At 38.7% G+C, this 18092-nt stretch overlaps 1 protein-coding gene across 1 annotated transcript in view; it reads right to left on the reverse strand.

The window, feature by feature from the left end:
* cfap58 (cilia and flagella associated protein 58) overlaps positions 1–18092 on the reverse strand; it is a 117691-nt gene that overhangs the window by 96978 nt on the left and 2621 nt on the right. The window contains exons 4-8 of the mRNA XM_079864642.1: positions 17691–17847; positions 14565–14759; positions 14083–14220; positions 11669–11828; positions 361–443 (exon numbers count right to left, since the gene is read on the reverse strand). Coding sequence (XP_079720768.1) covers positions 361–443; positions 11669–11828; positions 14083–14220; positions 14565–14759; positions 17691–17847 — 733 coding nt within the window. The remainder of the gene's footprint in view (positions 1–360; positions 444–11668; positions 11829–14082; positions 14221–14564; positions 14760–17690; positions 17848–18092) is intronic.

Below are 18092 nucleotides of genomic sequence, written 5' to 3' on the forward strand. Positions count from 1 at the left end.
TATATGAGGAATATTGCGATGTGTTCCTTTCAAGGAAGAAAACTACAATGGAGGCATTTCAGGGAGTTCAGAAACAGTGCGCACTGATATAGAGAATAACTCCCTTTGCAGTGACTTTGTGCTTTGTAACTTTGCAGACCTTTTTCATGATCAAACAGCCACATTACACACTAAAGAAAGTTGAAAATGTAAAAAAGCATAATAGGTCCTCTTTAAAATGAAATATTAAAAAATCAACTGACAGGCCTAGAAGAACAATGTTTTGTCTTTTAATGTGTTCCTTATGGGTGGTTTCATACGTTTTAATATAGTTGTGAGGTCATTTATAGAAGTAAATTAGAAACACGTGTCCACACACACCTTATTAAGGATGGCCCTCTCCCGCACCAGTTCATCTATAGCCTTCTTGTCCATATCCCTCTGATTTTTTGAGGCCTCCATTTCTAAGAAAAAGAGAAAAAAGGCACTTATTGTTATTTAATATTTTATATTCTTTCAAAGCCAGTGGGATATAGCGCTAATTGTTACTTTTCTTTTTGAAAGGCTTTTCGCTAATAGGGTTGTTTTCAGAAGCACTTTCCACAGTCTGTGAAGGACCAACGTAAAATAATTACACAATTCAAAAAGCCCATTATACAGCTGCAGGCGGAAGGAGGTAGAAAAGAGAACTGGGACATGCAAAGACAGAAAGAAAGAGTGAGAATCAGCGAAACAGGAGAATGGAACTGTGCCGTGTCTCGGCCGTCAGCGAAGAGGCTCGCATGAGTGGACAATGTAGGACTGCACTGTCATGTGAAATGGCTATTCCATGTTCTATCCTCTGATGACCCTGCCTCCCTCGCTCTTCGGACGGCCAGCTCACTGACCCCGCTGTCACAGCCCATCTCATCAATCATCCAGCCAACCCTGATTAAGATGACAACATCCATCACTGTGGAATCTCCGATTAAGATGACAACAGGGCTCTGCCTCCATCCATCAAGCGCCAAACACCCTCCATCCCAACCGTCCAATCAGAGCTTGGAGACTTTCACTAATATGAGGTATCTTTATAAATTACTGGCTTGATGACAAGTCTGATCATTTGTCAAACTGCCCAGATTTGATCAAGGACACTAAGAAAAATTAATTGCACATTTTGTTTTTGTCGCTCCATGAAAATTCCGCGCATACTTATGCTCCTCCATTTGGAGATGTTCTGTAATTTCAAAGAATACAGCATGTTAGATATGTTCCAAAATGTTCTGATAGGATCACAGGGAAAAAAAATTGCTAAATGAAAACATTTAAAAGTAACATCATTCTATAGCTAATGTAAAAGAGTAATTCTACTGTATTTCGGTACAAATTTGTCTCATTTGTTAAAATAGGAGGATGACAGCATCAATGGGTTGCATGAAATGTCCTCACCCTTAAAAAAAGAACACAACTATGTAAATGAAAAATAAAAAGACTATGTTAAATATGGGTTCAGTTTTAAAGATTTGTTTTTGTGTTTGTAGTGAATTATCAGCTGCCAAAAGCATGAAACCAACACAATTCAAGAGATATTGAAAAATGTTGTATTTAATGTTTCTATTCAGACTATGCTATGTTAATAATTTAACTATTATTTATTTAAATAATTTAAGTGTTAGTATTTTTTAATTATTTATATTATATAAATTATATCTATAAAAATGTCATTGCTTTTATACATTTTATTGTTAATCATTTATTGTTGGTTCTATTTAGTTCATGATATTGTTATTAAATATTATTAAATTATTTCATTTACATTACTTTTTGTTAACTTTTGAACACTCTTAGAAGAAAAGAGTCTGTAAAAACAGTCTGTATTTACTTCCTGTTTTCGGTCGAAGTCCACAGTAGTCGATTGTCGAACTGAACTCGTGAACTCGACAATCGACTACTGTGGACTTCGACCGAAAACAGGATGTAAATACAGGTATGTGCGCTGGCTGAATTAACATCACTTTTATTCATATCTTTCACATCTACTGCTGTCAGATTCACCGTGTTCACTCTGAAGGAATCACTCACATGGCTGGGCACTTTAATGACACATCAAGGATGTTAAGAGGCTAAAAGCAGGTTTAAAACTTGCCCCTTTGAAGTCAACAGGGTGCAAATTTTAAAAAGAGGATAACACGGTGTAGGCAACACCGATTTTTGTCGTTGTTCTCTGTACTGACAGCACTCCACATTTACAAAAAAATGAGCTCAATGTTAAAATTGACCGGAGTTCTCCTTTAAGCTTTTTAAACTTGAATAATTAAACAGCTCTTAGACATACTTATCACCAGAAAAAAATAAACCTGTGAAACATTAAAGTATTACTATAGGTAATCATTTAAGATATTGCTCGTTTTAGAATTTTTGAGTGATGATCAAAAATTCTGGTACTGTGCTGAATCACCACTTGATGTCCAATATAAAATCTGAGTTCTGAATCAAAACCAGCTGTGTAGATTCACTGTGTACAGTGGTTTTACATAAACACAGTGTTTCTGGCCAGAGAACATTATAAAACAGCCAAATAACTTTAACTGAATGGTCACATTCACATACTCATGTTATAGGCATACACATTTCCATCTTACTATATTCAACAATTATTTCAAAAAAGTACAAAGAATGGCACAAGGAAGGTCTTTTGTGTTGCAATTGTTCAACTCACAACCTACTCAAAGCTCTCTGGATTACAGGTCAGATGGTCAACAACTAATGAGACTGATGGAAGTGTCCGTCTACATTGGCCCTAGGGTCTCTCTGAGCAGTGCAGCATGTGGTATGAAGGTAAGATACTGCCAGTGCTTTGATCCAAAGTGACAAACTTTACAGGAACAGTCCTTCTAGAGCAACAAACAAAGTACTGTATTCAGTGGTGACTGGTGACAGGCTCAACCTGCAGCCTTCTGGTTACTAGCCCAGATCTTTACCACTATATCTACCTCATCAGACACTTGGAGCTGACACCAGCCTTTATTTCATAGAGTCTCCTGATAAATCTATCTTCACATGCTCAGCTGGGATGGACAGACCATGAGTATCATTAGGGTAATGGATGCTGGTGTTGGTGAGAGGTCATATAGTGCCTGGAAGAAGAACGATGTGAGCAGGTGTGGAGGGTGGAGGGTGGAGGTTGGAGGGTGGGGGGAGCAAGAGATGAAAGACCAAAGGACTGGAGTCCAAAGAACAGTTTCAGATCATACGTCATTCACTGCAGGAACTCGTCTCGGATATTAACACACAATCCTGCCTCAAAATGAGGACTTTCAGTAGACAAAACATTTACGCTGGATATCTTTTAAACATAAGCACATGGATCTCTAGAAACATGAAAACTCATAGTTTAGACTAGGCCGGACAACACAAACTGAAAACAAAACAAACACAGTCCACATGGAAAGTGTATGGCCAAATCTCTTAAAAAAGGGAAATCCCCCGGTCCTGATGGAATTCCCCCGGAGCTCTACCTGGCTGTTTGGGATGTTGTTGGGCCCTTAATCTTGAATTCTATGAATTATGCTATGAAACATGGTATGCTTCATAGGGAACAGAACATAGCGCTTATCATTTTGTTACATAAGAAAAATAAAGATCCATTGAATTTTTCTAGTTACCGTCCAATATCTTTAATTAATAGTGATGTCAAAATTTTGGCAAAAGCCTTGGTTTCCCGGATTGAGCCCTTCATGGATACTTTGATTCATTTTGACCAAACTGGATTTCTTAGAGGGCGGCTGGCCGCAGACAATATGCGACGTTTATTGCACATCATTGAACATTCTCACACATATACTGACACTTGCGCAGTTTTTTCCCTTGACGCACCCAAAGCTTTTGACAGACTTGAGTGGGACTTTCTATGGACAGTACTGGAACATTTTGGTTTCGGTCCTAAATTCATATATGCCATTCAAACTCTTTATAGTAACCCAACAGCTTCTATTTCAACAGGCACTTATCAGTCTCTACCCTTTCCATTACAGAGGGGTTGTCGTCAAGGCTGTCCCCTATCACCACTTCTTTTTGCACTTTCACTTGAACCCTTAGCCCAAGCTCTCAGACAAAGCCAAGTTATTGCACCGATTACTTTACTTGGTTCTCAGCATTATATATCGTTGTATGCGGATGACATCATTTTGTACCTTTCAGACTTAAAAAATTCTATACCTAATGTCTTAAAGTTATTCCACCACTTCAGCAGCATGTCTGGATACATGATAAATTGAGATAAATCCTCCTTAATGGCCCTTAACAATATCCCTCACCACATTTCCCTTCCTAACAATATTGTGTTCACTAAATCATTCATATACCTAGGAATCAAAATAACGGATTCTCTGTCAAGAATCATCCAATTAAATTTCAGTGAATTCAGCCAGAAAATAAAACTTGATCTTCAAAGATGGACTAACCTTCAGATCTCAATGCAAGCCAGAATCAGTACAGTCAAGATGAATATTCTACCACGCCTGAACTTCTTGTTCTTTATGATCCCATTCACACCACCTCCCAAATATTTTAAAGAGTTAAACTCTGCAGTATCTAGATTTGTTTGGAACGGCAGACAACCCAGAATAAGTTTTTCTGTTTTGCGGCGCACAAAATTAGAAGGTGGCCTTGCCCTCCCTAATTTTCAGATTTATCACTGGGCATTCCAGATTAGAGCTATGCGAACATGGATGGATAAAGACAGTAAAGTGCCATGGAGAAGCATAGAATCAGCTATTGTACATCCCCATAGACTTCAAGATCTGCCCTTCACAGGTATAGGACGTCGCAACTCGCACCATAAATTTGGTAATGTTATTTCATCCACTTTAGCTGCATGGTACAGTGCTGAAAAAGCAATAGGCCATTCAAAGAAATTCTCTCAGCAATCTCCTCTATGGAACAATGCTCACTTCTTATCTGATCAACAACCTTTTGTTTACCCTTTGTAGTCATCTAAAGGGGTTTTTACTTTTTCCAATATTTTTGATGGGACTGGTTTGCGCACATTCCAGGATATCCAAGCAGAATACAGCCTACCTGGCTTTTCTTTTTTCTTGTACTTGAGGTTGCAATCTGCTATGAAAGCTTATGGCATGCCATGGGATTCTGTTTTGACTGACCACCCAATGTTTAGCTGGATTGATCCTGTCAAAGATCCTAGAGGGGCGGTCACAGTAATCTATAATTCTTTACTCAGTAGTGTTCATAAGCCTTTAAAGATACTATCAACGTGGGATTTGGAACTTTCTTGGTTAGGATTCCACCCAGACTGGGAAACAGTGTGGTCAAACCTTGGCCTTACTTCTAAAAAACCTTAGTCATGTACTTATTCATTTTAAGACTATCCATCGTTTCTACTACACACCTTACAAGCGATACCGCATGAAACTTATACCCAATCCATACTGCAGTTTCTGTAACGCTGATGCCACTGGTACATTTCTACATATGTTTTGGGACTGTTCAATGATTCAACCATTCTGGAAGTATGTGATTGTTATGTTACATGATCTTACAGGTCTACATTTGGATTTGGACCCGTTTACTATTATTGAATGATGATTCAAAGTACCAATTTTCTTTAAGTGACAAAAAAGTGTTGATGGCAGCTGCAAAAAAAAGCTATTTTACAGCAGTGGATAATCCCAGATACAAACTTGAAGCAATTTTGGAAAGTCTCGTTTCATTACAGAGTTTGCCTTGAGTGTACAACTGCAAAGAACAATAAGGCAAAGACAACCACTGTAAACACCTGGATGAATATAGCCTCTGCCCTTAAAGAGCTTCTTTGAATATTCTACAGTCAATAGGAGTTTGCTGCCAGTGTTTGTTAAATGTGTTGTGCTGTTTTTGTTTGTGCTGTTTGTGTTTTTTTTTTTTTTTTACCTTATTTTAATTTTATTTCTATTCTCATCCGAATGCTCTTTCTGTATGATATGTGTTGTTTACTGATTGAAAATAAAAAATAATAATCACAAAAAAAAAGAAAGTGTACGTGTGACAGTATGCACCTCTCGAAAGGCGCGACCTCACGCCAGAGGATGTAAAATTGAGGAGGCTCTGGAGGGGGAAAGACATCCGGGAGGAGGTCAAACAAAAAAAGACCAGGGTGGTGCTGATGGTGGTGAAGTCCAAGGGGTAGCCTTGAGCAGAGGAAGATCGTCGAGGCCACAGGGAGGAGCCATGGAGATGTTGTCATTGACACCACCATGTGGACGACCGGAGGCGACGATGACGTGGAGGGAGGAGCCCACCACACAGCCGGGGAGCCGATGCAGCGAAGGTACTCTGATGACCTAGGTGGCCGCAATGTAGGCGCAGTGACAACCGCCTGAGATGATAGCAGGGATCAGGAGGGTTGAGGTCGAGCTGGAGCAACTGAGGGCAGAGGCGGAGGAGCTGGCCACAGCTGAAAGGGTGGAGAGCTGGAGAGCAACAAACGGCCAGGCCCGCAAGTCCACTGCGTAGGCGTAGAGATGCCAGACCCAGGTAGAGCCGACGTACCAAGGGAGTCCGGCAAGGCATCAAGGGAGGAAGGAGAGCAGGAGCCAGGGTGAAGGGTCGAGGAGGAGTGGAGCGCTCAGAGGCAGGAGGCGGAACCACAGGCTTCCCACATCCAGGAAGAGATGGCTCCCAAAAGGCCCAAGGTGTTGACTCGCCACTGAGATGAGGGACTGATGGGAGGTTGCGATGACTGTGTGGCAGGAGTAGCTGGGGACTGGAGTGGAGCTTGGAGGGCGGTACAAAATCCAACAAAAAATAAAGCAGTCTCAATAGCATTCTGGAGAGGTGGTGGGAGAGGGAGGCTGGGTGGGACCAGAGAGTTCAGGACATAACAGACTGATCGGCAGAAAAAGGGGGGCAGAAAATCAATCTCTCCAAAATCAAAGCAGTTGTCCAGTGCCAAACATTCACTCTCAGTAGCGGGAGGGTGAGCTATCCTTCTGTTCAAGGCTCAGCAACTATGGATGGAAGATCCATGGTGATCCAAAAAAAAAAAAAAAAAAAAAAAATAGGAAAAACAAACAAACGCAAACAAGAAAAAAAACAACAACAAAAAAAACACACCGCTAATCTATTCTAGGTCTGGCCTTCTGTCGCTACTTGTAGTAGAAACACGCACAAGGACGAAGATGAACGATCAAGTGTCTTTAATAGAAACAATATAATTTTCAGGATCACAGAATTAGCTTACTCACACAGAGTCATAGTGTAGACAAGGACGGACAACACAAACTGAAAAGGCATGAACTTAAATAGAGGCAGTGATGAGACTTAATACAATCAAATCAACAACCATGACAACAGATTAAGGCGGGAAAACGGTACAAAACATAAGCAAAGTCCACATGGTTAGTGTGCGTGTGACAGTGACAAATTTTAGGCTAAATATTGTAGCGGTATTAGCCATGTTATTAAGGGATACATTTGCCCTTTGATGTACCCAACAAAAGATATGGCCTTTTCTCGCTGTTAGTTATTAGTTAATAGACCTATCTATTTTGCTGCCCTATGCACAATTATATGGTAAGTTGCATTTTATTATCTGCATCATTTCGTCCCTCCTGTACACAATGCTTTTAGAACAGAACTTCTGCCCTTTTTTTGTCCCAACCCACTGATTTACAACCTGATCCCCAATGATCGTGTAAACATTGGTTTTGAAACTTGATAGTTAATGTCATTTTGTTCCATTCATTTCCCCCTTTTTATTGTTTCGTTATATTACCCCTTACAAACACAAATAAAAAGACCGTTAAACGCCTCCAGATAAGCAGTCTGAGCTCTGAACATGAATCAGACAGAGACTAAGGTCACTTTATTACCATGGAGTCCAATGCCACCAATGTTTCCTTTCCTTTTCTACTCTGGAACTGTGGTGCACACACACTCGAGGCCTCTGGGGGTGTGCAAGGAAAAATTTTAAATGGCAGAAAGTTTAGCTATAAATGTACAGGTTTAACATGAGCTCATATGTCACACATGTCAATGTTTTATTGAACAATAGAAGTTTACATTACAAGCATTAAATGTAATGCAAGCCTTTTTTAATGCCATGTATTAAATTTACCAACAGCCCAAAAGAAATCATTAAAATCATGGCTTGGCTTCACGAACAAAGATTTAGGAAGGACATCCACCTGTCCTATGTGGGACAGGCAGGTCCTGCCACAACGGCTGCAGGTAAAGGGCTGGACCAGGATAGGTGCTGAGGGGACACGGTTTGGGAGGGAACCACTTTGTGGTTGCTCACATCTCTGGAGTGAGATAAATAATGTGGAGTGGATTTCTTTTCGAGTGAGGGCATGAGATTTTAGCAAAACATCTGAACTCATACAAATATTGTTAATTTTATTAAATTCCTGTGTCTATTTTCAGGTTTAGCATGAGTATGCTATTCCTCTGCTATTCCTTTACATTTAGAATGATTTTTAGAACTATATCTTTATCGGTATAGTTATAGTCCTTGTGAACGCGCATTTTGCCATTCCACTGAGCTACTTTTCCATTGTTTTTCAACATGCGCTAGATGGACCTCAAAAACCAGGTTGAACCACTTGAGCCACATGGACTATTTTAACGATGTCTTTACTACCTTTCTGGGCCTTAAAATTTGCAATGATTTTGCTGCCTATGGCTGGATCAGAAACCTCTCGGATTTCATCAAAAATATCTTCATTTGTGTTCTGAAGATGAACGAATGTCTTACGGGTTTGGAACGACATGAGGGTGAGTAATTAATGACAAAATTTCATTTTTGGGTGAACTAATTCTTTAACCATTGAGTTAATTAGTAGCCTGAACTGTCACAAACGCAAAGGCTTTGTAGTAGAAACTCACACAATGAAGATGAATTAGCTTGAAATGACTTTACTAAAAGACTCAATGATGACTCAAGACTCAAGATATCAATGATAACTGTGACACTAATGATGCTGGTCATCTTTATTTTTCCAACTTAGTTCTATAAAATAGTTTGATTTTGTGCAAACGTATTTGTTCAAGTAAAGGCTGTCACCCTAATTGGGATCGTTATGTGCCCTGTTCTGATTTAAAAAAATAAAATAAAATAAAAAGATCTGATAGTTACATTATTCAAAAATAAATTGCCCATTAAAACAGCTTTGATGTAGTTAGCCACAAACATTTTTTTTTTTAAAGCTTTGACTGTAGTACTATAAATAATGAGAAGCCTGTGCTTCGTAAACAACATGTTAGGTCGCCATCAGCTCAATGGGGAACCAACAAGAAAGATTGACGAGAAAGAATATTGGGGACTGATTAAAATCAGAAAAGGAAGAGAGAGATACATGAATGTGAAGAGTCAGTGGTCTGTAAAAAAGACAAACCGAGACAAAGAGAAAAACAAACTGACAAAAGTATAATTTTCTTTCCAAAAACCTGCAATATTCAAATAGTAGGGAAGAACCAAAGACGGACAGGACAGTATGTACAACTGGAAATTAAAATCAGAGAAGTGTAGAGGAAAGTAAAGAGGTCAAATGAAAAAAAGAAAAAAAAGAAATTAGATGTATTCATTGTTTGACTGTAATTACTCTGAGCTCTATCTTCCTTCAAAACGAATTACCTGTGTTTAGGAAGAGAAAGAGAACAAAGCAAGGAAGATGAGAGTTTTTGAAAGAAGAGAAGTCCTCCCTTAAGTCGTCTTGATAAAGTCAAGGTTTCTTTCCCTGAAAACATCATAATTTAATATTACATGTCCATTTCTCAACCTTTCTTTGTCCAGGCCAAAATATACTAGGACACAAAAAAAAAAGATTTTCACTCAGTAATTGCTAATACATTTCACAAATAATTACAAAGAAATGGCAAGTAACACATAGAGTTAAACATGAAATAGAAGTAGAAAGTACTGAATTTTCTTGTAGAACATACTCCAATAATCTTTATTTTATTAACAACTTAAAAAAAGAAATCTTTTACAGTGTGAAGGCCCATTCACATCAAGAACTATAACAATAACTAAATTAGTGCTCACACCAGCAAATGTTATCGTTCTGTTAATTATAAGTGTGCAAAGCAGTTTTGTCGTCTAGCGTTTAAATGCTCGAGCTCTTTAAATCAGGCTGGATTCTGAATGGCTGTCAACGTTTTTATCGTTAATCAGCAGGGGGAAATCATTCTGAAAGTGACATCGTTTCTCTGTGCCATTGTCGTTATAGTTGTGAAGTGGACTCTGCTATTCCTTTGCATTTAGAATGATTTTTAGAACTATATCTTTATCGGTATAGTTATAGTCCTTGTGAACGCGCATTTTGCCATTCCACTGAGCTACTTTTCCATTGTTTTTCAACATGCGCTAGATGGACCTCTTTAAAGGGTTAGTTCACTCAAAAACCAGGTTGAACCACTTGAGCCACATGGACTATTTTAACGATGTCTTTACTACCTTTCTGGGCCTTGAAATTTGCAATGATTTTGCTGCCTATGGCTGGATCAGAAACCTCTCGGATTTCATCAAAAATATCTTAATTTGTGTTCTGAAGATGAACGAATGTCTTACGGGTTTGGAACGACATGAGGGTGAGTAATTAATGACAAAATTTCATTTTTGGGTGAACTAATTATTTAACCATTGCGCTCACATCTCTCTAATTTGAAGCGTCTCTAGACCTTGCGCTTTTTTTGTTCCACTGACCTGCGCCTCGCATTTGTAACATTCTGTGTGAACCAGCCCTAATTGGTGCAAAATAATCATAACAACATGTGCTGTATGCATCTGTTTCAGTCACTTGACTTTTGCATTCATACACCATATTCATGACCATCAGCAGGGTATTTCTGTTCATGTGTTTGCATTCATCACCATTACTATGCCCCGCTGATGACCAAGCATAATGATTGAAACAGATGAATATCATAATTTTTTTTTTATAATATCTAGTTTGAAACTAGGCGTTTTTATTTCAAATTTCAATATGATTGAGATGGTGAATTGAAATTCGTAACTCGCAACCGCTATTTTTAACGGTCCAGTGAAACGCATGTATAATTTCTCATGGCTTTGCCTCACTTTTGTGAACTTTTCCCTCACAGAATCGGTGAAATTGAAGTGGATATCCTAGGGAGAAAGTTATTGGTTTGTCAGTGGATGTGTTCTGCTTTTAATTCATGTAATATTTGCCTAGCTAACAACAGTCTTGGGTGCCAAGCGAATCATCTGCAAAGTAAAAAGATTACAGATTTTGAATCCGGGCGGGTTTTTGATTCGCCGTGCAAAGTGTTTAAAACCCAACACACAAATCGCTAACACTCAACTCAAATTTGAAATAAATTTGGTTAATACCCCATGACACATAATTTAAAAAGCCAAAACACACAATGACACGCTTTGCATCAGTAAGTTTGAAAAAAGTACATTTTTGCATACTTAGTAGTCAAGAGTTATGACCAGTATGATTTCAGAATTAATTATTTCTTAGCTTAGTTGTCATGAATTCTGAAAATGTTTCATCACTCTATTGAGCAAGTCCTGTGTGTGTGTCACACCCATGTGTGTGTGTGTGTGTGTGTGTGTGTGTGTGTGTGTGTGTGTGTGTGTGTGTGTGTGTGTGTGTGTGTGTGTGTGTGTGTGTGTGTGTGTGTGTGTGTGTGTGTGTGTGTGTGTGTGTGTGTGTGTGTGTGTGTGTGTGTGTGTTCTTGCCTCTCTCCAGTCCAGTGATCTGATTCCTGAGTGTTTCCCTTTGGTTCTCCATCTCCACTTTCTGATCCTGCATCTGCTGGAGTCTCCTCTGCACCCCCTCTCTCATTTTTGTAAGCTTCGATATCTCCTGTTTCAGCTGGGTTACTTCCTCTTCTTTTATCTAAACCACACAAGACATCAACCATTAGTGTGTCTATGTGTGTATCCATGTGAAGCCCAAACTAACCATCACTAGTCAAAAAAACGTGTAACTTTCGGGGTACAACAGCTTGTGACTGGGATAATAGACAATTTTGTTCCTAATTTATTTATAAAAGTTCATAGAAGTTCCTTAAGGGTACACATTCCTACTCTAGGCACTAAAATGGGTTGATAAGGTACAAAGTTGTCCTTTTATTGGTACTGCCCCAGTGATAAGCTGTTGTACCCCTAAAGGTACAATTTGAGCACATTTTTTCAGTCCTACTGTTTAAAGGTTTGGGGGCAGTAAGATTTTTTAAATGTTTTTAAAAGTAGTCTCATATATATTCACCAAGGCTGCATTTATTTGATCAAAAATACAGTAATGTTGTGAAATATTATTACAATTTAAAATAACTGTTTTCTATTTGAGTATATTGTAAAATGTAATTTAATCCTGTGATGTCAAAGCTGAATTTTCAGCATCATTACGCCAGTCTTCTGTGTCACATGATTATTCTTCAGAAATCATTCTAATATGCTGATTTGCTGCTCAAGAAACATTTCTCATTATTATCAATGTTGAAAACAGTTGTGCTGCTTAATATTTTTGTGGAAACTCTGATACATTTTTTTCTGGATGCTTTACTGAATAGAAAATTAAAAAGAACAGCAGTTTTTTGTATCAATGTAAACAGTCTTTACTGTCACGTTTGATCAAATTAATGCATCTTCTCTCAGTAAAAGTATTATTTATTAAAAACAATATATATATTAAACCTTAAAAAAACAAACATTTTTGAATGGTAATGCAAATTAAATGTATAATTTAAAACGTATGCTTCTGTGGGCTTGGAGTGGGCATTGTGGGAACTAATTTGATTATATCATCACTGTGAATTTAATTACCTGATTAACTGACTAATATAAATGCCAATAAACAGATCAACAAAATGCTAATTACTGGAGAATAAGCAGGACACACATATTAGGAGCAAGAGTAATCCAGGGTGCTGAATCTGTGCCCTCTTGTGGCGACCATGAGGCGTGCAATCATTACTCAATTACACTGACTCACAGGGCGAGCTGGGAGTGCCAACACTACAAAAACAGGTGCAGTCAAATAGAATAGGGAAATCTGTTTTGTGGAATTGTTGCACAGGTTGACTTTGTCTCTTTCTAGAATGCTGCAGAAAATGAAGACAAAAAGCCTCACATGTTCATTAAGTCTGTGTGAAACTTAGTTTTTTTGTTCTTTATTATACTTAATTGGTCAACAATGCCACACGACAAAAGACGAGCCCATATTAAAACAGAATTCTTAATACAGCTTCAGCATATCCTGCAGAGCGGTGCATTCAACCCACCGATCTCCCACCAGACTCAAGCCACTACAATACAAGCCAGAACAAAGAGAATAAAGGGCATTTCATTAAATGTAACATTTGCTATATTAACCCCCACTGTGACTCAGTTGGAAGCCTGACGGAAGTTTTGAGCAGGAAAGATCCATCACTAGTCTGACGGGAGAGGAAGAGGAATAGAAACCTTCGTTCTCTAGAGCTCTAATTATATAAGACCGAGACAATTTTGTCAGACTTAAAGAGGGCAGCTCAATAAATCTGTAGGTGTGTGTGTGTGCGCACGTGTGTGCACCTACAGTGCGATGCCTAGAATTGATTGCCAAGTAGTGTATGCATCAATGTAGAGCAGAGAGATTTGTTCTTTTTTTCTTCTTCTTCTTCTCATGGAACGTTAAGTACCACATCTCTGGTGTCCGCAAATGTACAATGCTAAATATATACCGTGTTCCAGATGCATGTGACATATCAGTAGGATTTCTGTACAATAAACATTCAGATTTTAGTTTTTCAAAGAAAGTGTTTGTTTGTTTTATTCCTCATATCTTTTTAGATAAATTGTCTCAATCTCAGACAGGTTCGTTAAATAGTTTGCTGGTGATCTTAGGTAAATGCAAAACCTACTTAAAGAGGTTCTTCCACATTATTAAGCAAGTCACAGTTCTCATGCAATATGGGGAGGAAGAAAGATCTTTCTGAAGATGGAAAGCATGAAAAGGTTCTGCAAAAGGCATGAAAACAACATATTTTGCCAAAACTGAATAGACAGATTATCGAACTGTCAAAAGATTTGTGAGTGATTTAGAGCACAGAATAACTTTTATTAGAACAACCGAAGTCCATAGTATCTAATGAGTGTGTGTGTGTGTGTACCTTCAGGTCTAATGCTCGTTGTTGGTTCTGTTGGGAGAGTTCGTCTAGGATGATGAAGTTTTGATCATTATCCTGCTGCAATTTAGTGTTGCGATGTTGGAGTTGTTCCATTTCTTTACTGGTTTTCTCATTTATAATCTGTCAGCAAGAATACAAATTACTTTTAATGGTCATAGTCACAAGTTCTGCATGTGTGTATGCATTTGTTTCCAACCTAGCAGTTCTGTGGAACAATCTAGATTCTAGATGAAAACATTTCTTCAGATATTAGCTAAATCTTTAGAGGTTCTCAAACGGAAATCAAATGGAAATATTGTCATGAAGTTTTCTTTTTTTCTTTTTTTTACAGAGATAAAAGTTAAAAAGTTACAGGTTTTTTTTCTTAAAGTTATTTTTTAGTGTTATGGTAGTGAACAAAGATTGTCCTACCACTGACTCGTTCATGTTGCTTCATGTCACTACCCTAGATCAGAGTTTCTTACTTTGCTTTCCTGGAGCTGTTGTTCCAGTTTCTGCTGATCATCTTGCAGACGCTGGCTCTGCTGAGTGAGTGATTTAATCTCTGATTGTTTGGACTCCAGGTCAGTTTGAAGCTGCTTCACTTCCTTTTCCAACTTCTCCTTCCTCCTATTCTCTCGTTGAGCCTCATTCTGACGCACCTGGATGTCCTGCTGGAGCTGCGAAAGACAGAAAGTTTTGGTTAGAGACAGTGTCTATAATCTATCTATCTGTCCATCTATATATCTACCTGTCCATTTATCTATCTGTCCATCGATCAATCTGTCCATCCGTCCGTCCGTCCATCTGTCTATCTATCTATCTATCTATCTATCTATCTATCTATCTATCTATCTAAACTATCCGTCTATCTGTCTATCTATCTATCTATCTATCTATCTAACTATCCGTCTATCTAACTATCCGTCTGTCTGGCTATCATCCATCCATCCATCTATCTATCCATTTATCTATCTATCTAACTATCCGTCTATCTAACTATCCGTCTGTCTGGCTATCATCCATCCATCCATATATCTATCCATTTATCTATCTGTCCATCCTATCCATCTATTAGTATTAGTATTATCTATCTATTAGTCAGTCTGTCTGGCTATCTCTTTGCCAGTCTGTCTATCAATGTCTGTCTAACACACAGAGACATATATATCATTAGCATCAGCAGCCAGTAGATAAATTTGGGCCTGTCACAATACCTCCCCTTACCCTAGATTTCTGCCCTAACCCTTGTTTTTGCGCGTTCTCGTGTAGGTGTAGGGTGTCCCAATACTCTAAAGAGCAAGGGGGAGTGCTATTCTCCGCTTAAAATCAGCCCTCAAAACATAGTGCGGTCCAATCATAGACTGTAAAAAATAGGGTCCAATGCAGGCTTAAAATGAAGTGGAAGATGAAATTACCCAGGATACCTTGCGGCCTCAGCAAGCTGGTAAATTTTTTTAAACAAGATGGCGGACACCGCTGGAAAGGAACAATTGAATTGTAGATATATTTTCGCAAATAAACATGTTAAAATTTCTAAATATGTTGAAATATGTTAGTTTGATGCACATCCAATGGACTGTTAAGTTTTGAACACTAACGTTAGAAAATATTTCACGAAGCTATGTTGATATCTGCCGAGTGCTTCGAGAGAGTCTGCCCATCAAATATACATCTGATCTGGGTAGTTCGTCTAATTTTATTTTCGATTTTGGCTTCCAAGGATTATAAAAAGAAGATGTGAGGTAAAACTATTAAAAACTAGCCGCGTTCGTCTAACGTTAGTGCTTCATCTTTTTCTTCACAGCGCGCTGTCACTTCTCCCTAACGTTAAACCCAAACAGCACTGAGCACAATCACTCAGTGATTGTTGTAAAATGCAGTGTCTGCTGATTCTAAATTGCGGGAGGTGTTTGATTGTAAAAAGAGCTATTATAAGCACAATGATCCGCGCAAGAGACGTACGTTGACCCTGTTCCCATGACGGCGCGCGTTCGGAAACGGACTGCAACTAACCGGACAAGCAAACTATAACGTTACTTTGGGTTTCATGTGCGCGTCTAAACGATCAAATACAGACAAAAATATGGCTAAATGACCGGTTTGGAGATTCACTTTAACACAGTTTATGTCTTAAATGGGAGTTAGTTATGGAATAGTTGGGAGAAAATGTGTATTATTAGATCTGCATTCGGTCTTAAAGTGGCAGCGTCTAAATTTTCTGAATGAAAATAGTAGTAGTAGTAGACACGTCGACGCTGTGCCTGACATAGAGCAGGTAAGTCCAGCCCCTTCCGCTAACCCCACTGGACCTCTAGGTTGAAAAATCGTCAATGCAAGTGAATGGGAGAAAATAATTATTTTCTGGTCCCGTTTGAATTTTGACATGAATGTGAACATATGTTGTCTGTGAATTTTTTATATAACTTTTCGTGTAAAGAATGCTAAAATTTAGCGGGTAGAAGTTTGATACGGTTAGACTTTGTGTGAGAGCACTTTGTGGACTACAACTCTTCGCTGCTTTCGATGCGTTTGAAACGTCACCACCACTCGCACACGGACACTAGCTCACGGATCCCGCTAAACATGGCTGTGTCTTTGGTGCACTTCACCGCCTTCTTTCAGGGAGAGGACAAAATCGTTGAGGTTGGCGAAAACCACGGGTAAGTCAACTTTATGGGGTGACGTCACATAGGCGACATGTAGTCTTTCTCGTTATGTCTTTTCCACAACTGCTAGCCGAAGAATCATACAATATACTGTCAAACTCGTAACATGAAAAGTTATATAAAAAAATTCACAGACAACATATGTTCACATTCATGGCACAATTCAAACGGGACCAGAAAATAATTATTTTCTCCCATTCACTTGCATTGACGATTTTTCAACCTAGAGGTCCACTTGGGGTTTTACGGATGGGCGGGACTTACCAGCTCTATTGTGAGGTTTGCTGCGTGTGACATAGTGAGGTTTGCCGCGCTAATTTGCATATAGTGGTGTCCCATTTCATAGGGAAAGATCTTCAACTCCACTTCCCTAGTTGAGGGGACTTTACTTTCGAGGGCACTCAAAACCAAGTGGAAGTTTTAAGGGGGGAGAAATGGGACAGGGCCACTTTAACTTTTTGTACCCACTTCTGAATTGATATTCAGTCTAAAATGGTTTGTCAGGCCACTTATTGATTTTCTTACTACTGTAAACAATTTAAGCTAGTTTATTTTACCAGGGAGGTGACAGAAGAATCAAATATGTCCAATTTTACAAGTTTAAGTGCCACATTCAAAATTTTTGAAGAGTAACAATCACCAGGCACCATTTTTCAAATATTGATTTGCTGACACAGCGAGACATTGGAGACAAAATGCTTTCATTTATTCCTAAAACATTCTCATGGCCTTAAAATGAGAATAACAGCAGTAAAGCACTGCCGACATTGATGCCAGTGATGAAAAGAGCCAATTATATCTTTGAATAACTGTTTTTGTATGCATCTGTGTGATTTTTTTTTTATATAATTTGAATAAAATGCCATGACAGTTACTCTGCACACTCACATGATGTTATCAGAAGACCCAGTGGCGTCATATACAAAGCTTTTTATGTAATACCTGAGCAATCATGTCCATGGCTTTGTTCTTCTCCGCCTCTATCTCCTGCTGAACATCAGTGGCTTTAGTGAAGTTCTCCCGGAGTGTCACCACCTCTGACAGCAGCTGGTCTCTCTGATTGGTCAGGTCCTCTTTGAGCTTTAACAGATCGCCCATGCTAGACACATTCAAAAAAGGTTTATGAACAAGCATTGCACTCCATCCCCACCAGAACACCTCAACAAGGTTATATAGTTTCTCTGAACGCCATCACACAGAATATACAAGCACATAGTTAAGAATAAAAATAAATTCTGTCAGGACCACTATCGTCAAATACGATTGACAATTAGCATATAGTTAGGATTGGTGGTATAGTTCTGTTCGTGGCAAGAACTCCCTGTGCATCCATGCAGCCTAGCA

The sequence above is a fragment of the Squalius cephalus genome (assembly GCF_949319135.1).
Source record: "Squalius cephalus genome assembly, chromosome: 2".
NCBI lineage: Eukaryota > Metazoa > Chordata > Actinopteri > Cypriniformes > Leuciscidae > Squalius > Squalius cephalus.